Genomic DNA, 21,053 nt, shown 5'->3' on the forward strand with positions numbered 1-21,053 from the left:
GAAATCAGCAGGTATGAAAAAGTCTGGGTTTTCTTGGAAAACAATCTTGTGGTGAAAAAATGTCTCCTTCTGTTTGACCAGCACTAAAAGCCTGTGACTGAGGCTTGAATCAACAAGCTATTAAGGGCTGCAGTGAGGTGATGCTGTGTGCCGCTATCACGAGGAGCTGTGAGCTCCTCCTTGCGTAGCTGCCCGCTCTGCTGCAGGGCAGAGCCGGCCGTTTCACAGGGTCCTTTGTATCCCAGAGAGTCACCTTTTGGTGATGCTTCATTTCTGTCTTCCGCACTTCAAGGAACAGCCAACACAGCTTGCCAGCAAAGGAGTAAACAACGACATGTTTTACAAAGCACATGCAAACAAGGGATCTGCTCCCACTCACCTAAACCTGCATGTTGGTGATTTCTATCTGAGTGTCTAATGTTGCAGGTAATTTGTACAGTGATGGATATCTCTAACTATCACTGTAGGTTAGTGCCTTTTTTCCATTCTTAAATGTGCAACAACTTGTGCTGCCAGTCGGGAAAAGTTTGCATTTCTCTGGTTTGTTTTGTAAAAACAGCATCTGCATGGAAGAAATTGATGTGTTATACTTAACATGCATACTTACAGTCTCTCTCCAAGCACAGCACTTCCCAACAGTCCTCATACACTAACTTTTTCTTGTTATTTAGCTTATAATATTAGTGAAAACTTGAACGGAAAGGCTGTGAGGGATGGAATTTGCTATATTGCTTTTTTTCTTCTTGAATTTGTTTTTCTTTTTTATCATCTGTTACATAATCAGTGAAATACCTCGCAGCTGGACGCACAGTTTCAGCTGTGAGATGCCTCCAGCTTTTTTTGGTAAACGAGCAAGCGGTTTAAAAATCAAAAGTGAAATACTGCTTGGGAACGGGGCCTGAGTCCTGCATCCTCTCCTTGCTGCTGATCCAAGGTAGGAGGAGAATCAGGACTGGGCTCCTGCCTAGACACTAAATTGCGGGTGTAAGAGACCTGTTATGTCTCTCCTCTCTCCGTCTCCATGGGGCGTTTGGTAGAGAGCTGAATGGTGCCTTGCTTAGTCGGTGGCAGGTATGAGTTCAGGCTAGTCTGCTGCTGGTTTTCTGGGGAAACCTGCAAGAGAAGGCAAGTGTTTCCTGACGTCCCTCTCCCAGAGCTTCCTAGAAATCCCCCCTGAATGGGGGAAGAGCGAGCCGGGGCGGAGGCCCCAGCAAGGTTTGCCCACCTGTGAGTGATGCATGAGCTAGTCAGGGCACCGAGTGAAAAGGGAGCCAAGTAAGATGGCAACTCTGGGTGCAGTAAGTGGGGAGTAACACCCCACGCTAACCGTAAAGGGGTCTCTGGATAACCAGCCACAGCTGAGTCGATGAGTTCTACACAGCTGCAATTGCTGCCTGCCTCTGTGCAGCACAAGTCTGTGTGCACGCTCAACCTGCTGTGGGCAAGCTGAATTTAGACTGTTCTCTCTTGCAGTATTTTTCTTGAATACCTGTATTTCTCCCCAGTGGAAAACTGATTTTTCTGGGATTTGCTGCTCCTGCTGAAAACAAGCACGGCTATGTTTGGAGAAAGCTTTTGTAGTGAGGTTATTTCAAGCATTTTAGTAAGCATCTTATGTAGTAGACATACTTTCTTTTTCCTTCTCGCTTCATCCCTCTCTCTCAAAAGGCCGCATGTTTTTTCCCATGTGAATCTGTGAAATGGACAGTTACTAACTTAGTTTCCTTTTAAAAGGATAATTGCTTTAGGTCAGATTTTGAAGTCCTCAGGACTCAGAGCTTTTGTTGAAAAAGTGGTTATTTCTTTTGGTGTCCAAGACTGTCAAAAAGAAGATGTGATTTTTAGGTGTTTATACCAGCTGAGCAAGAGGGAAGTGGTCTGCATGGGGGTCTTAAGAGATGTCATGTGCATGGTATGATCCTGACCTTCTCAAATGACTCTGATGCTTGCCTAATGACCTTCCAAGAGTGCAAGATGAACAAATCTTTAATTGTTTCGTCCAGATTGGTATACTCGTTGCGGTAGTGAATTTAAGAGTGACTTTCTGGCTTGGTTGTTTTACTTCTTTATAAAGCTAATGTGTGCACTGGTTTCCTCTGAAACTCCCCAAAACCAGAAATGCAAACCAGATTAGGGCTGTGGGAAAAGGTGTGTTTAGCACTTGGGGCATGTGAGAGATAAGGGAAGGAGCGGCATTGCTCCTGGTTATCTGCGGTCACCGAAGTGTGAGGTCTCATTTCTGCAAAGGGATAGGAAGTGGCGAACTGTGCCCTGGAGGTATATCAGGGAGACAAAGATGCCACCACAGCATATTTCAAGTGAGAGGAGGTTAAAAAGCCTCTGTACGGAGCATGAGGAACCCACTCACATGGGCAGAGGAAGTGCAGATCCAGGAGGTCTTGCTGAGGCGAATACAAACCATGAGATCAGCCTCCCCCAGTTCATCAGATCACCCCCTGCCGCGTCTGTTTGGAAGTCTCTCATGAGTTTAAAGGACTTTTAAAACTATTTTCCAGCTCCGTTCCCAAACCATTTTGGTGAATTTTTTTTTATAGCGCTTGCTATTGTGACTGTGTTACAGAGCCTGTCAACCCCTGCAGCACCCAGCTGTGCTGGCTGCAACCATAATTCACAGAAACTGCCAAGTGCTGTTCTGCTTAATATGACAGATCCTTCCGTGATAGCTATGCTACAGCCAGCCCTGGTGAGCGTCTTGGGAAGGATGGTGCCCATGTGGGTAAGATTTATGTTTGTTAGGGCTGTGGTGAGTGAGCCTGCAAGCGCTGCCTTCCCCTTTTCAAAAACTTGGAAGATTTATCTCCCCGACACATCCTGAGTCTCTCTCTCTCTTTTTTTTTTTTAAAATAGCTATCCCCAGAAAACTTACATGGTCTTGTTTCTCCACCTGCCCTCAGTGTGGTTTCTCCTTATCTCTCCCCCAAGTTGTCATCTCCTCTTGCAATTCTTGTGGTGCTGCTCTTCCTGCTGCTCAGCTGCATGTGCAGACAGCTGTAAAATGGAGTTTACAAGACTCATGATCTACGAGCGCTGTGCCATGGCACCGCAGAGGTCGGATTCCTGTACATTCCTTCTTAGAGCTGTCTGCACGCAGAGCTGCATGCAGGCAAGTGGCAGGGAACGCAACTTGCCTGATGGGAGCTTACAGAAACAAGAATACAGTTGGAAAAATAGTGTGAATCATGAATGAAACATTACTCACAGAGCCTGATTGCAATGTAAGAACTGGATGTGAAGCATTCCTGGAAAAAGGGGTACAGTTGGAGAGAGTAATAACCTGCACAACCATCTCTGGGTTATCTGTTTGATGGTAGGGTATGCTTCTCTTGGATTATTAAGGGTTCAGCTTCTTGCATATGTAAGGATACTGCCTTGCTCCACAGAAAGACCTAACATCAGGGCAGGATTGTGTGTAGTTGGATATGACTGAGTGTATTTAAAGGCCCAGTTGTTAAGCATTCAGATGAGGTCCAGTTCCCTGTCTTATATTCAGATATGTTTGTAGGATGAATTTTTCAGATGTTTGAGTGATCTAGGAACGTAAATCTCAAGCCAGTACATAGGATTTTTTGCTATTGTGAGTATATAATAAATTGCTACTCAGTACGGCCATGGATGATGGGTCTGTTCCTTAAGTAAATTCAGCAACCATGAAAGCTGTCTGTTTTGCAGGTGTACAGCCTGTCTTAAAGAGTAATTTTAGAGAGTTTTTCAGCCCCTGCTGCTGCCATACTGCAGGGATGAGTTTCTAGCTCTGTATTTTGTTGTCCTCTTTGCCACTCTTACTCCATCTGTCTCTGGGAAGGGTTAAGGATGCTGGCCCAGGAAGGCAGGCTGCTGGCCACTAGCACTCCTGGTTAACCAGGAGCAACTAAGAAAGCGGCTGCTGGGCAGGAGGCAGTGGGGACCCGGGAGAGGGGAGATGGGGCGAGTCAGGGAGAGGAAGTCTGTGGTTTTGAAAGCCTGTCTTGAGTGAGTCTTCGTGAGCTTGGCCTGATGTTGTTAGCTGCTGGGGTAGGCTGACAGAGACAAAGAGCTCATCCTTCTAGCTTTGATGACCAAAGAAAACTGACCTACTGATGGAGGAGCCAGGTTGCTTGTTTCTTTTACTGATTTTCTTTTGCTTTCTCTTGCTGTATCCAGGCAGGCCACAATGTGTTATAGGGTGTTATAGCATCAGGACCCAATTTATGAGTCTGAAGGGTCCCGAGGCTGGGGTCACTCCTGGGCTGGGCCAGAGGCTGGCTAGGTAAGAGGGGGGATCCAATAGCCTTGGGAAGCAAAGGGACAACAGGCAGCAAGGCCTGTAGGGCGTAAGAATTGGGTATACCACTCCACCTAAGTGGGATCCGTTTTCTGGCAGAAGGACCAGTGCTCATCCTTGATTTAGTAAATCACAAACTGAAAGGGTTGCATACTAAATGTATGTAAGTTTGCTTAAAAATACTTAGGAAGAGAGAAGGGAAAATTCTCCAAGAGGGCAACAGCTAATTCTCTATGGTCGCAGCTGGCTGCATGGCACTCTGTATCCAGACAGATAATCCTGCTTGTGAAGCACAGGATAATTATAGGGGAGTGGGTGGGGACGCCAATGCTTTGTTCCTCCCTTCCCCACAAATTTCTGGCTGACTGGAGGCAGGCCAGGCGGTGGGAGCTGGTGGAGGCTGCTTTGGCAGCAGCAGCTCACAGAGCACTCCTCCTTCCCGCTGAGCTCTGGGGTTGGCACTGCCGGAGCAGCTGGGTGTTACAGTGCAGCCTCCTGCATCCCGTGGGTGCTGCATTCCCCGGGCTGTGCAGGGCTCCCAGGCTCAGGGATTGGAAAGACAAGGCTTAGGTGATGGTCTCCTCTAAATGGTGAGGACTTAGACATTTGGGAAGAGAGGACTGGGAGGGAGGGGAAAACCTGTGAGACTTTCAGGTAGTTGTAAGGTCTCTGTAATCTGCTCTGGCCCCAGATCAGTCCAAGGATCTGTACTCGTGGTGCCTAGCGAGATCAGCAATGCTGTGGATGTCAGTCTCAGCTGCCCCCAGATCCAGAGTCGGCTTCCTTTGGGGCAGGGGAGATTCAGGGAGACCGTACTCTCACCCTTTTCCCTTGCTCCGCTGAAGCTAGGCTTCAGCTAAGCCTGCTATAAGCCAGCAGCATCAGAAGCCCCATGCCCAGTCATTAAAGCTGGGTGGCAGAGAGATCTGGTCACCTTTGCTCTGCATCTGCTATGCAAGCAGGTGCTGCTCTTGGGGAGAGTCTACAAAAAACAAAGTAGAGAAGGTATAATGCTGGAGGATACCTGAGAAATGTTGGACAGATGGACAATTGTGAAAGCAGAAAAAATGGGGAGTTTTTGTGGGAGATTTAAGGGGGCTGACTGAGGGATTTTGGGAGACCGTAGAGGTGAGAATTGCTTTGGGGCTGGGCAAAGGATTTTGATTTAATGGCGGGGAAATGGCAAGAGAGAGCAGATGACAAAAGGGGCAATTAGAAGAGGAAACAAAAAGATCTGAGGAAAAGGTAGGAAGAAGCAGGAGAGACTAAGAAATATGAGAAAGGGAGACAAATCTTTAGGATAGGATGGGGCTAGGAAAGACTTCCACGTTGTGGGACAGCAGAGGGTAATCAAAGTGGAAAAAAGGTACAGTGAAGAAGGGGCGTACATTTTTCTCCCAGAAATAGCGACTATCCCGCTGATCACTGAGCAGCAGTGAGTGTGGTGTATAAACTACAGCTGCAAAAGCCATTTTGACACCAGTTATGACAATGAAGCTTGTACGTGCATGAAGTATCTGAGCTTTAGACTTGAATGTCTTTGGTGCTAGAGTTGAAAAAGTTGCTGACTTAGACTGTCTTGAAGGCCCTGATTTCCAAGTGGTACAGACAATTGTCTGCGTTCTGCAATGGCAATTATGCAACAACAGCAAGCCAGACAGCCTGCCAGGCCTTCAGAGTGGCGCTTCTGTCGACCGCTTTGGGGTTTTTCAGGACATCAGGAAAGTGATACAGAAAAACCCGTTGTACTTCTGTACATTCCAGGAGCTGGGGATGATCTATCTCAGGACAAATTTACACTTGTCTCATGTCACCTGAAAATGCCCAGTTCCAGGATGCCTGTCGCTTCTACGCAAGCAAGCAGAAGTACCCTGGCCTGCTTGTGGGGTGTAATGCTGATACTAACTGGTGGTTAAGGCAGAATATGGTCCCTGTTTTCTCTTCTAGAATATCTTGGGGCTGGAGGGACGAGCTCTGTCACAGCTTGCATGTGTCAGTAGTTAGCAGTGTAGAGTCCCTTCAGCTGTTTGTGTGCTGGCACATTTTCCGCAGTTCCACCTCCTCCTCCTCCCCACTGCCTCCTTTGCTGGCCTAGAGACCAGCAGGATCACCTAACTTTTCAGAAGGCCAGAAGACACGGTTGGAACGTACAGCTGACTTGGGGGGAGAAGCAGTTAAAACCACATAGAGTAATCCCGTATCAAGATTGCTGCCTTGTGCTCACAGGACTGCAGGCACGCTTGCTCTGCCATCGCTGAACAAACATTTTGTTCAAAGCACATTTATATTTGTTGTTCATGCAGGTGTTAGTCCATCATTTCTTCTGCGTAATTCTGCCTGTCAGTGTCTTGGGCACTGAAATGTTATCAGAATTGGATTTTGGCACTAAGCTTTTTCTCCGGGCCTTCATACGCATTTTTGTGTAACTGGACAGGAGCGAATTGTCCCAGCGCTCATGCACGAACTCTTACAATGTGCAATGGGAAATGGTCAAGGGCTGTGTGAAATGGATGCATACCGCTCATACATCAAGGGGAAGTGCTTTTGCTTATGGAAATTTGAGGGGAGATCTGGGAGTCAGTGCGTTGCTCAGTCTTTTGTCAAAAAATGCAGGATCCAATATAATTTGTTTATGAGATGGATGGGGATGTGGCTGAATACTGTAATTTTCAATCCCTTTTAAATTTTAAGCTTACGTATGTGTTCTCTAAATACTTTGATCTTCCACAGCACCCACTTGTCTAGAGACGAAGCTGATAACAATCATTTCAAGCTCTTTCCTAGCCTTCCTTATTCTGCAATCCTGAATGAAATTCAACCTTATTCTCCATAAATAACTTTTCTCATTCCCCAGCTGTCTCCTAGAGCTAGTTCTCTTCTGACCTCTCACTTACTGACTCTGTACTGACCTTGCACTTCCCCCACAGCCCTAATCTGCCAGTGTCTACGCTCCTATTCTTCCTCTGCTCTTTTGCACTATTTCATTTTTTTGAATAATAGGGCCCACCATTTCCTGAGCAAATAAGCTTGAACAAGCCCCTTTATCCACAGAGTTCATATAGTGCAGTGGCAAATGACTACCATTGGCAATGATTTTGATGTTTTCACCCCTTCTCCCTGATTCTAGGCTGTGAGTAAATCTATACTTTCAGCTGTATTTTTCTATTGGCAATAAAAAACAGCACCAATGCTTTAAAATTGAAGAGAAACAAGCCAATGCCTGTGCCAGTTTACTGTTCAAATAGAAATTTTTGTCTTTAGTTGGATTTTCATCAGTGTAGCAACAACTCTAGTGATTTCTTAATGGCTTTTATTAGACTACTAGGGGATCATACAGGCATTTTGTGCTCACCTCATCCTCCCATCCAAGGCAGTGTGAATTCTCATCTGATAAACTTGCAAATGGAGGCTTATTTTTTTTTGTTTGAAGTTAGGCTGTAGATTGAAATAATCAGAAGTAATCTGCCTAGGGTTAGCATGGAAAAACTTTTGAAAAAGGGCAAAGAGGTCATGCACGTCATATCTGCATGTACACTTTTTGTTTTGTCAGGCTATTATTATATAACGTTGAACGAAGCATTTCTCTCCCCCCCTCCCCAGTATTTGTTTGTCTGTCGTTTGGATAAACTGAAGTATTGGTTGAATGGGAATTTGTTTGCCTCCAAAATGGAAAGCAGAGGTGTTTGTTAATATTGATATTTTTTGAAATGACACCATGAAACGTACATTTCATCTTTGTGTAGCTGCAAATCAAACCCATTTATTTTACAAAGTTGAAAGCTTAACTCTAGGTGTCAGCACTGCAAACTGAATGTGGAGCTCTGAAAACGAAGTTTTGCTGTCTCTGACTCCTCCAGTGCCACCAGAAATAACGTGCAATAGCAGTTTTGCTGACAGATCCTTTAAGGCTGAAGAAGAGAGCCCACACTTGTGGTTAACGGCACAAGTAGGAATTGCAGCATTCTCTTCTTACACAGACTCTTTCTAGCTGCACTGAAGCGTGTTGTTATTAAGGCATCTAGTAAATAATGTTTAACATAAAGGAAAGAATGAGGACAAGATCCCTCTCCAAACAGTGCCCACTGTTTAAAGCAGTTATGTTAAGCCTTTCCCTTCATTTATTGTTAAGTGCTTATCTTAAGTGGGCATCCAAAGTGATGAGAGAGCACAGGAAGCCAGTGTCTTTTTCTGGTTCTAACAGGCTTTATAGATCAGCTAAATTAATGGGGTGGATGAAGTTTATGTGACTGTTGCTTATACTTGAAACTGCACAGTAGCAGAGAGATCGGGGAAGGAAAGACTTGATTTTCCAGCCTTTAACCCCAGCAATTACGAGAAGTAAATAAAAGCATTTTGACAGTGGAAGTACTGTGGTTATCCTGAAAGACCACATTTCTCAAAAGCACTGACTTTTGGCTTTGCATCTCCTAACCTTATAAGGTGCTCTCATCTGCATCAAGTGATGCGGTTATGCATATCAATGAAGAGCTTCTTTTTGCCATTCTTGCTGTCATAGTCATCACTTATCTGCACATTTTGCTTTTAATTACGACCTGATGGCATTTGTCACGTAGCTAAGGGTACTGTTCAGAGGCTGACTGTTCTGAACGCACAGAAGTGCTCAAGCTGAATTGGCTGCTTTTGAAACAGTGTGATTCTGACAGGGGAGCACAAAAGCATTCATGATACAAATTTGGAGTAATTTAAATAGTTTCTTCCCGTGATGCATCATTTTCCCTCCTCAGACGCTGGAGCTTATTGACAAAAGTCATGTCTTTGATATTTGGTTTTCTCCATGCTCCTCAATCTAAAGTTTGTTCTGGCCTTCCCTAAACCTCTGTCGCCTGTAAGCTGTTCCTCAGCTGATGAAAACAGGCAGTACCTTGGAGAAGCACCTCTGCGAGTCACTGAGAGTACAGATTGGCAGAGCTACAAACGACATAGCGAGGAAAGCGAAAGGAACCTGTGGAACACGAACAGGGCTCTTACGTTGTGTGTGGTCTGTGGTAGAGTAGGGTGTCGTACGTCTGTCGTTGAACCTGAGCTGCACTTGAGCTGGTACTTCTGAAACACATATTGCCTATAGCAGTAACTTGTCTTACACTGGGCATGGCATTTTAAAGGGCTTTAAATACTCTTTCTCTCTTGAAGTATGTACAGACATCTAGTCTCGCAACACATCCATATGATGTGGAAGTATAGTTACTTCCATATGATATAGAAACAGAAAAATGCATACATATTGCAGGAAAAGCCTGTCTGCAGTTCATTTTCCAAGCCCTAGGGTCTGGCTCTACCCATATAGCACCGTCTTCCCTTTTCACAGCCTTTGCTTTCAGCAGTATTTTCAAAGAAGTTGGCACGGCCAGAGCTGAGGAGGAAGATGATGGGAAACAACAAGAGTCCGAGCTCTGGCTGTTCCCTGGTTCCTGGAGAACGGATCCCGGTGTCCTTGCAGGAAGGCAACTTGCAGGCTTTCCTAGGCGGGCTTCCCGGGGCTGCCCTTCCTACCGAACGTCTGCAGGGCAGCCGAGCTCCTGGTCCTGACAAACGACGCTGGGTTAAGAATTCTACTGGTGCGTTTTGTTGTTGTTTTTGTTGTTTTTTGTTGGTTTTTTTTTTTTTTTAAATCAAGAGTAAGAAGCTAGTTGCACCTGAAATGGTTGGAGTCACGCCATGACACAGATGTAGCCGCGTAAAAACACCTCTGGCTCCGTGCGCGGCAGCCGACGCGCCTCAGCTCTGCCCTCACCGCCCGCTGCCCTGACAGGAAGGGCCGGGGGCGCCCCGGGAGGAGCTCCCGCCCCTGGCGGCAGGTGACGCGGCCAACGGCGGCCGCGCGCGGCACCCACCGCGCCGGGCGCACGCGGAGCGGCGGTTTAAAGTTCGCTCGCTCGGGCGGCGCGGCGGCGCGGCGCGCCATTGGCCCTCGGCGGCTGATTTGCATTGACGCCAGCGCGGGCTGGAGGTCAGCGCCGGCGGGTGCTTTTATTGGCTCCGCCGCTGTCAAGCGCCGGGGCAGCGCTGGCGGGGGGGGGGGGGGGGAAGGGCGGGCGGGGCGGCCGTTGGGCGGGCGGGAGGGCGGGGGAGGGGAGGGGAGGGGAGGGGGCTGCCGCCGCCGCCGCTGAGGAACATCAATAACAACAAGGCGGGCGCAGAGCGAGGGAAGGCGGCTGCGAGGAGAGAGGCATTTCCCCTGCTGCAAGGGACGCAGACACCACGGCCCTGGGAATTAGAGCTCTCGCCGCTGCAACCCTTTCCGCCGGGATGGGACGCTAGGATCGTTTTCCTTCTGCTTACCGCTCTTTTTCATTTTTTCCCTTTTTTTTTTTTTTTTTTTTTGATTTTCCCCCCCCCCTCGCCGTTTCGCATCATTTCTCTGACCAAAAAAAAAAATCCCCCCCAACATGGAGGCCCTTTGATGCCTCCGCCAGCGGAGCCGGCTCCTCCCGCGGCTCTGGGAAGCCCTCCGGGCCGTGCCCTGATTTTCCGAGGGCCGCCCCGGGCGCTGAGGGGGGCTCCCCGCCGCCCGGCCCGCTCCGGTCCCGCGGGGCTGAGCCGGGAGCCCGCGCCCCGCCGGGCGGGATGCCGCTGCGGCGGCCAGCAAGCCCCGCTGCCGCCTGACGGGGGGCCCTTCCTTCCGACGACGGGAACCTGAATGTCACCCCCGCGGCGGCGGCCGCCCGCGACGGAGGCGGCGCGGGACATGCCCAGCGCGGCGTGAGGGGCGCAGCCGGCTCCCCGGGGCGGCGGGGCAATTTGCGGTCGTTATTATTATTATTTTTTTTTAAATCTACTGATCTCGGCCCCCCAGCTCAACCCCAAAGCACGCCCCAAAGCACACCCCCGGCACAGCGCAGCGCAGCGCCGAGCGGGACCGCGAGGAGTAAGCGCTGCTCGGCGGGGAGCGCGGAAGACGAGGTGGGGAGCGGTCCCCCCACCCCACCTCCCGGCCCGTACCCGGGTTAATCGGTAACGCTGTGCAAACCCAGGTGGAAAATGCGCCGTGCTCCGGACTAGGAGGGAGGAGATGGTGCAGTGCCCCCGGCCGCTCTGAGCGCCTAGCCGAGAAGACGCTGGGGTGTGTGTGCGTGTGGTTTGGGGCTTGGGGGTTTTTTGTTATTTTTGCTTTTGCCTTTTCCCCCCCTCTCTCCTTTTTCTTTTTTTTTTTTTTTTTGGCTTTTCCCCAGAAGGAAAGAAAACCCTACCAAGATTCTCAGATGGCTTAGAAAAATTAATAATAATCTGTGAAAATATGAAGTCGACCGGTTCTTGATTTTTTTTTTCCCCCCTTCCCTCCCCTCCAGCTCCCCAGCCCACTGCTGAGATTGAGATTAAAGGACCTGTTTCCTGGAGGACGAGGAGAACAGACACGTTTCTGGTGGTGTAGAAGGGACTGATGGCAATGCTTCAGAGTGTAGCGGAGACGCAGGAAAGAGATTCAACCTGTTAACAAAAAATTAAGCAGGGGGAAAATACCAACGGGAAGGAAACAGAAAGATATATATATATATATACACACACGCACATATATATATATATATATATATACACAATTTAGAAGTATTGCCCAGGTGGCCACAAAGCATGGGCTGTGCTCCAAGCATCCACATCTCTGACAGCAGAGTGGTCTATCACAGTAGCAAAGAGTCTGAGGAGTGCAATTCCCCTCACCAGACCAACACAACCATGTCTCAACAGCAGCAAGGCAACCCCGTCCCAGGATTATTCATTAAATCCTCCAACACATCCACTTATAAGGTGAGGACTAATTCCTCTAAGAAAGACAAGAGGGAGAACAGCCAGAGCATGGAGGCAGAGACCCAGACCAGCAGATCCAGTGTTAAGGTAAAAAGGGTGCTAAACATAAGCACTGTTTCTCTCAGAACAGGAGTTGGCTGTAGCGGTTTAACCCAAGGAGTCTCCCTGCCGAAGCGATACGTTGCGGGGGAGCTTTTCCTGGCTTGAGCTATTACTTTCGTTTATAAACTAATCGGTCTCATGAAACGACTTTACAGATGTACCCAAGCCTCTTCATTCCACAAAACGAGTTTTCCTAATGCTGGGAAGGAGAGCTGTGTAATTGTCCTTGTCAATCGTTAGAGCCAGGGGTGCGGGTCTTGCTTCTGAACGCGGAGGGCCCGTCCGTCCGTCTGTCCATGGTGGGACTCTGCCGTGCATGGGAGCTGCACTGCCACTGACTCCTGTGTTTTACATGTTTGTTTGTGCTGGGTCGTCCAGTGTTGCTGTTTGCGCTTGTCGTGTTTGGAAGCAGAGGCAAATCGCAGTCTGAAGCGATCTGCTGGCGGGGCTGATCAATTTGCATACCTCTTCCATTCAGAAAGTTGAAAGGAGAGCGACAGCGGGTTTTTGCTCTGGGTACTGATTTACATTAACAACTTGTTGACCTTGTCTGTTGCTGCAAACGGTATTTTTTGGAGGGTTTTTTGCATGTGTGTTAGCGTGCATACTTTTGTGTAGAGATACAACATAAGGCTGTATGAAGTCGACAGACACACACTGAAAAAAATTGTAATTTGTGGTTTTTTTGTTTTTTTTTTTTTTGAAGTGAGAGAGTTAGTGGTGTGGCGTGCTTGCTTGTCTTTTTACTTTCTATTGATGGCCTGTTTGTTTATGGGTTGTACCTTTGTTCCTAATGCTATAGGTTTTGATTATTTCATATCTTTGCTTTTTTGGGGGAACTATCTCTATTTCGTAAAAATAAGTAATTGCAAATATAAAAAAAAAATCAAATTGTAGCAGCCATGGGGATATTATATAACATGGCTGATCTGCTCTGAGTTACCATGATAAGAACTGAGATACACATGCTGTAAATATAAGATACAGGCTTGAGATGCAGGCAAGAACTAGCTAAATGTCAAGCGTTTTGCAGACTCGCAGAAACTCTAATGATTTGTAGTTTTCTTAGGATTTTTACGTGCTCATTAAGATGGCTTCTAGAGTATTGACCTGGAATAATTTTTTCCAGTACTGTGAGTGATTTTTTCTTCAATTGTTTTCCTCCAGATATAGCAATCTCAGTTCATAGGAGTTCAGAAAAAGTCTAGAAAATGCGAAGTAAGTAGTGAGTTGGAGGAGGAATTAACAATACCTAAGGCAGAACATGAAGCTGAATGGTGTTATACTAAACTAAATTTTTGTGTTAATAACACTGTACAGGAAACTGAACTTTACGGCCCTGTTCACACATGATAGACATGCTTATGGCATATTTAACACGGTAACCACAGTAAGGAAACTTAAGTTGTCATCAGAATCCTGACAGTTGTTTTGCTAGCTGAATTTTTAAGTGTGATTATAATTGCACATTACAAAATCTAAGCAAAAAATATTCTTAAAATTAATATTCTGTGAACTTGTCGTCCGTGTGCTTGCTTATGGGGAAGAAACCAACTCCAAAACCTGTTTCCAGAAGCATGCATAGGAAGCAGTCTTAGTTTTGTTAAATTTTGTTGTTCGATTTCAAGAACTTTGTAAAAATTCTTGTTACTAGGTTTGGATAATTCAGCCAGATGCTATACGGTTGATGTTGGTTCATATGCATACTGTAATCTCATTGGCAGTCATTCTGATTTTTATCACTCAGTCACATTTTCTGCCCTTGTCATCACCCTAAGCACATTGCTGTGAAATGTTGAGTTTTGAGAAGTGAGAGTGGAATTCTGTTTGTGGTCAGCTGAATACAAAATCTGTTGGACACATCACATCTGCATGATTTTCATGTGCAAAATCCTATAATGCTCTTTAGAGCCATAAAGTGGCATGGTATTTCATTCTCTGCTTTTATTATTAGTGTGTATAGTATGATCAGATTTACAGTTCTGAGTGTGCTAGATAACCACATTGTCTCGGAGATTGTGCTGGAGAAGGGGCTATGCTATCACTGGAGAGCAGTTTTCGCTGCACAGTGAAGTTGTTTGGAAAGAAACAAAGTGTGAGAACATTGAAGACAAGGGACAGGAGCCTGAAATCCCTGAAGCCAAAAGGAGCGTTGGGCAGGACGTTGTGCTGTTTTGGAGTTAAAAGGATTTTTGATTTGAGGAAGAACTGTTAGAATTAGGGGGCTACTAGGAACTATTGCTGTTCTTCAGAGTGTGTAGTACACCCTTTATGGCCCCTGAGATACCCTCACATGAACGGAAGATGCTACAAACCTTTTGTGCTTTGGCCAATGGTGGTGTCATCAGAATTTATGTGAATAGCCAGTAACCGGCCTGAATGGCATTTTCACTTGGTTTCAGGGCACTTTAATTGAAATTCATTCACATTCTTTTGTTGTATATGCACAGATTAAAGCCAAGAAAGTCCTATGTGGGAGCTTGGAAGAAAACTTGGCACATGTGTAAATCTAATATTTTCGCTTCTGCTGGCATTAGCATTAAGTTTATTAATATATGTATAATAGGTAGTGCAATAACTTTTATTGAATCAGTTTGTTAGCTATAGTGCACATTTTTCAAGTCAGAAAGTGTCATAAAAAAAAATAACCCATGCTAACTATAAAATGGCATTATATCTATTGGTAATTAGCCCCCAGACTTACTCTGGCTTTATGTTTATGTCTTATTATATCTTTCTTCTGGTGAAATAGCAGAGGGTCATTTGCTGGATGCGTGGTGTGAGCACACTATATTTTGTGATTTGCATCAATTTACAAACTGTAGCTAAAAAAAGTTAACCTGTTCTTTCCTAATATGGAAAAACCTAAGTTTATCCATAGCAAATTTGCAGAGCAGTCCTGAAAGTCTGTATGTGCAGAGATAAATGCCGTAACAGCTATTTCTGGTATATATGGGTTTGGTGATAGTATATGAGAAATGGAGGAGCCCTTTTAATAAATCATATTTGATCATGGCACTTGTATCTCCCTCCTTAATTAGTAATTTCATACGTGGTTTTAATTTGAAAATTTATGAGCAGCTTGGAATCCAAGTGCCATATCTAAAAAGTGAACCAGCCATGAAAACCCTTCCCTTGATTTTCAATGTATCGACTCCACAGCTTAAACTCTGTACTTTTCCCAGTGAAAGATGAGCAAGACTTAAATGCAGTAACAGTGACTGAGGTTTGAGTATCCAGTGCTACATTAAAAATATCAAATGACACTTACCCAGTACTGTTGCAAGGGAGAGTTTTCCTGTTGGTTTTTTTTTTTTGTTAGCTCCAAAAATCTCAAGAAAGTGGACTCAAAATCATGATAGTCTGTCCTTTTCATATATATTAGTTAACGATTTTCTTCTTCAGACATTTGTGTTGTTGAATTTATGATAAAGGTACTTGGCTTTATAGGAACCTGCTTAAACACCTTTAGAATAATACCTCTGTTTAATCTATAGCATAAGTGGAGTAAATGCTGGAATGGTATAAGGACTTCATGGGCATTTATTTAAAATTTACTTGGGTGTTCATAAGCATATGCTGTCCCAACAGCATGTGTGTGTGTGTCACTCTTCTATAGTGCACTAATATACACTGTAGCACATACATTGCGCATTTATTTTGCCCTGTCATTCTTTTACGTATGTGAGATTTCCTTCCTCTTCTCTTGTGTAACTCTCCCTGTCATGTATATTTAACACAGAAATATGTGCGTTTGGGTGTGAGGGGATCAGAGAGTAAATCCAGACTTCCTTTATTTTAAATTAAAAGTAGCCCTAAGCCAGCAGGGCTAAATGTGAAATAGCCTTTTGATTTATCAGCTGATAAGGGACAGCCAGTTTAAGTCCATGGCCCTACAGCCAGTAAGTTTTCTTCATTCAAACCCTGTGAAATTGCCGGAGAATTTTGCAGTCACTGCAAACCAATGGTTGCATAATTCTGCATATAGGAGGCTGTATGCTATATTGTACCTGCAGTGCTGAAGTGGATCTTGTTTCAGTATTTAGCAGCAGCACATTATTTAGTCCGTTAAGCCGTCTGCTCTTTTCCTGTCTGTCTGGTAATTCCTTCCCCTTGGAACACACGAGCTCTCTTTCCCTTTGAAACTCCCACACGTACTGTCCATGCTTCCACTGAGGCCATCCACCCTCTCTTGGATTCCTCCCTGTTCCCACTGAAACTGTCCTCAATCATTTCCCCGACAAACCTCCCATCACCGTTTCCCTCCCACTTCCACTGACGTCAGCCCTCCTGTACAGAGATCCTTGCTCCCACTGAGAGGATCCTTCCCACGCTGAGATACACAAACTTTTCTCAATCTTTACGGCTCCAGACTTTCAGGATGATGCTTTTTATGCCATTGTTGCAAGGCATGAACCCTTTTCTCCAGGGGATGGGAGTCTAATTTTTAAATGGTATGAAGTGAACTGGGTTCATATTTAAGTCTATTTTTTATCTTTACCTTTTAATTTCCTGTTGTTTGTAATGTAAACTGGAAAAAACCAAACTGTAAATCACTCAGAGCGTATAGATAGCTACACTACTAAGATAGCATAAGCTGTGTTTTCAATTTTTAAAGCGTTGTTATCAGTACGTCTCCTGATGATGCAAACCAACTCATGCAAAATGTGTCACTGCATCTGAGAGCAATTCCTTGTGTGACTGAGATGAGCAAGGTTAGACCCTGAATTTTTGGAGTACTTACTGTTGGTAAAAACTTCACTGGAACTCCTTTCAGCTGTAAATTCATCTGCCAGGCACGAAACACTGACTTCTCTCTGCCCTTTGCATTGTTCTTTGCTGCCCCTGGTCTAAGCTTGCTTTGTGTCTCTTCCCTGGCCATTTTAGGTAGTTAATTTCTAAGCTTTTCCTTTTCTGCCACCTGAATGTGTCAATAGAGGAAGTATTAAAAACAAGCCTTTATTTCTACAGTTCTAGGTATTTATCTTACTGTGTTGTACCCTTTGTATTCTTAATTGTATGGCTCAGATTGAAGTGTAAGTACATCCACAGTGAGAAATTTTCTAGTTGTAGAATGTACTTAGAAGCCAGAAGAACGGGAGGTGATACTAGTTCTCCCTCCCTTTCTACCGTTCCCAATATTACATGTGGTGTGACATTCCAGTGCAAGGTACCAGCATTGCCTTGCTATTTCAGGTGCCAGCAATTCAGATTTTACATCCAAAATGCTAAGTCTAAGTATAAATTAAAGATATGAAATGGTGAAACGGTTACACCCACTTGCAGATACTTCACGTTCAATGAATTTTAGATTAGAAGATGCCTACAGTCTGTGTGAATATGAAGAATGTCTCATTAAGAAAGTTGCTCATAGTTCATTTGAAACTTAGAAAAAATACTGTCTGGAAACTGTTTTGCCTCCCATATTGCATGCTTTAATATCTGTTCCTCATGTTCAAGTAAATGTCCATGTCAAGAAAATGGGAGGTATTTGAATGAGAATTATTTTTAACATCCATTGAAATTGTTATATCCAACAGTTGCCACTACCAACAGTGATAAATTGCTGTTTTACTTTATCTATTATATGAACTTTATCTATTATATGAACTTTTGTTTACCCCTCTTGGCTTACCCTCTTACCTTGAGAAGGGACTCCAGAATTGGGTTTCTTAAGCAATAGTAACAATACACTGAAAATATTCTGCTTTTTGAGCATTTGGAATGCCAACTTACTTTCAAATGAGTCCTCAAGGAGGAAATAAATATTTAGAGATACGGACAGATAAAGCTCTTATTAGCTCTCAGCAAAAAGTGAAAGAAACCTGAAGCAAATATGGTAATGAGCAGACTGTCCCCAGGTGAAATTGTTTCCATACAAGCTTTACGTAAGTTGTCATTTTGTCAGGGGACCACAGAAGCACCTGCACACATGAGAGAACAATTTAGTATTGTGTTCTATTTTGGTGGTGTGTATGGATATAATATACCCGCACTGTAAACAGCTTTACCAGCCATGGATGGAATTAAAACATTGTTAGCAATGTTTCCGAGATTGCACATAGAGCGTGATTTCATGTCCAAAGCGCAGTTTTCCAGGTTTATTGCAGTGTTTTGTATGTCAGACCCATTCATCCAGTGGGGGTTCACTAGGAATTTGCTTGGCCCTGTGACATTCTACGCATTGCTATCAGTCCATTGGGTAAAATAATTAGGTATCTTCCTTTAACCATAATTTAAATTGGCTCAGGATGACAAGATGCAAATTGAATAGCTTTAATGTGCACGACATACTAAATAGTTTTATTGCCCAGAGTCAGATTTTTAAGTTTTCAAAGGCATCAAGGAAGTGATGTTGTTAAAGCCCTCTGCTTTTCAAAAAGATTTCGGCATCCAGCCCCTTTTAGGTTCTTTCTTAAAATCCCTGTTAAGGCCAAAATGTAATAAATGATGTTGGTACACACGCTGTGAAATTAAATAGCGGAGTCTCTAATTTGTGGATTCTTCCAGACCGTCCCCTTTTACTATGAGTTGAACTGTTGGCCTCAAATCAAACTCCCAGGCCCTTTTCTCCTCTTCCTTGTAAAATCTGTAAGTCTGTCACTCTACATAAAGTAAAAAGCTTAGCATTCTGTAAAACGGCTCCCACATGTATGGCTTTGTTTCACAAGAAAGGACGAGGGCTAGAACCTACTTTTTGATGTGGAAATGCGTTGACGTGAATTAAGTTGTATCTATTTTCAGTGTGGTTAACAAGGTAATTTGAGATGGGTTTTGATAGTGTTTTAAATGTTTAGAGGTAGTCTGCATATGTACGTAGAGAGTTAATGTCCCTGCAAACAAAAGAACTTGGAATAAAAAAGGAATATTCAAGATTTAAAAGCAATTTTGGGAATAAAATACTGTTGCTAATGAAAGACTGATTCCAGTATGAGGGACTCAAATTAGGATTCCCATCTTTGCTTGGAGAAGGAAGAAATACTGCTTTTGGTTCTGCTGCTTTATTACGATAGACAATTTCTGAGCACTAGAACCCTAGAAATTAGGATGACATATTTTTGTTGGTGTAAAGACAATCTCCTTGTTGGCCAGATAGGTCTTTCATTCCTGAGTGAACTAAATAGATACTATTTCAAGGAATTTTTTTTTTTTTTTAATCAGGATAGAAATTAATCTGTTTGTTAATATTTTTAACAGATTTAAGTTGCGTCTGTTTCTTGATCGGAAATGAGGATTCACTCTTTTTGCAAAAGCACAATCATTTTGCACATTAATTTGAAAGTTGCACAGGAAACTTCAAACATTTTATATGCCTGGAAAGATCAAATCTTTTCAAGTAAGAGGTATTTTCCTTTGTAAATGAAACTTCTTACATAGCGACATGAACAGATTTCTGATATTGTTAAGGGAAAAATGGTAACCTTGAAATCTTTTCATTGTTTTTTAGATTTCCCAGTTTCCTAAGTAAATCCATACAAAGAAAACATAGAATCACTGGGCAAGTACGAAAGAATGACATCCTCTACTTCCCATTGTTTTTAACTTTGAGTTAGCAATGACCTTTAGCTCCCTACTGGGATGCGGTGGAAACTTTATGAGGCCCCATCTTACTTGCCACTAAAAGACAACGTATTTTTAAAGTTACACATTTACCATTGCTTTCTGTCTTTCAGTCTGAGGTTCTGTTATCTCTAATAAAATTTAATCAGACAAATAACCTCAGTAAGCAATCGGCAAAGTAAACATTCTTTATAAGGATCTTGTTTGAAAAAGCTATGCTAATGTATTAATTAAAGCACAACAAAAGAACCTTGATCTGTATTGAATACAACCTTCCTGTATTTACGAGTATCTACACTTTTGCATTGTCAGATAGATGATGTTCCTCACTCATACTGAATTATCAGGATTGCGTCTCTTCTGACACTGAAGTGTAGAACTCTATTTTACAACAGTGGTTTTAATTCCAAGTTTTTAAATGCACAAACGTATCTGTGTGATAGGTAGATAGGACAAGATCAGCATTCAGCAGAGACGACTGAGTTTGCAGATGTGTATTTCTTCTTTTGGAATACTGTCTGCTGTTTCTTTCAATTTTTAAGTTTTTTTTTTTTCCCCATAAAAGTTTGGTGAGAAATTCCACAAATGGTTGAAGACAACCACACCTACTATTCTGGTAACCTGAAGCAAAGTGACTTACCCTGCACACTGCTGCGGTTTAACTGCCTGGTAAAATTGCACTTTTCCATGAGCTGTAACTCAGTGATAAGTATCTCGGCATAAGACGAGTAATTCTACAAGTACTGGAATCCAGAGCTCTGCCACACACTGAAGTGTGGATGGCACTGGGATGGCTGGCAAGATATCTGCATTTTATTTTTCAAAACAAAGCAAAGAGTTATTTTCAAATACTGAAGAGGTTTATTGGTGGGCCAAATTCTGACTAAAATGACAGTCCTTCAACCCCATTAAAATCTGTGGGCTTGAGGGGTATACCTGAGGCAGAACTTGGACTGCTGTGTTTACCTCTCACTATGGTAGAAAATAGCTCCCTATTGGATATGTGATTTGAAAATAAAAATAGTGGCAATAATATTTGTATTAAGGGCTAAGTTATTTTCTGTCTTTCCAGAAAGACATTAGTATAGCTCCAGTGAGCAAGTTCCCGGCTGTACTGAAGCTAGTGGCAAAGTTCTTATAATTTTCAGAACAGCCAGAATTTGATCTCTAGTCTGTAACCAAAACTTCCCTGGCTTCTTTGAAGTGCAACTAGGGTATCAGCCCTTACGGTTGGGTCCCATGTTTTATGATTGCTTAATCCATAACTAATGCAAAAAAACTACCAATAACTGATATTATTAACTGTCTAATGATGGGAGCAATGGGATAGCAAATTGATTTTTTTTTT

At 43.9% G+C, this 21,053-nt stretch overlaps 1 protein-coding gene across 4 annotated transcripts in view; it reads left to right on the forward strand.

The window, feature by feature from the left end:
- Window positions 1–21,053, forward strand: part of PDE8A (phosphodiesterase 8A) — a 157,764-nt gene that overhangs the window by 18,686 nt on the left and 118,025 nt on the right. For 2 of the 4 annotated variants that reach the window (XM_076347857.1, XM_076347858.1), the window contains exon 1: window positions 10,419–12,130. The exons of 1 other annotated variant lie outside the window; for it this stretch is intronic. In XM_076347857.1, coding sequence (XP_076203972.1) covers window positions 11,870–12,130 — 261 coding nt within the window. In that variant the 5' untranslated portion in view covers window positions 10,419–11,869. Of the gene's footprint in view, window positions 1–10,418; window positions 12,131–21,053 lie in introns of those variants that run through there. One more of the 4 variants, XM_076347859.1, reaches the window with a different exon arrangement.

Source organism: Aptenodytes patagonicus, chromosome 10 (genome assembly GCF_965638725.1).
Source record: "Aptenodytes patagonicus chromosome 10, bAptPat1.pri.cur, whole genome shotgun sequence".
Taxonomy (NCBI): domain Eukaryota; kingdom Metazoa; phylum Chordata; class Aves; order Sphenisciformes; family Spheniscidae; genus Aptenodytes; species Aptenodytes patagonicus.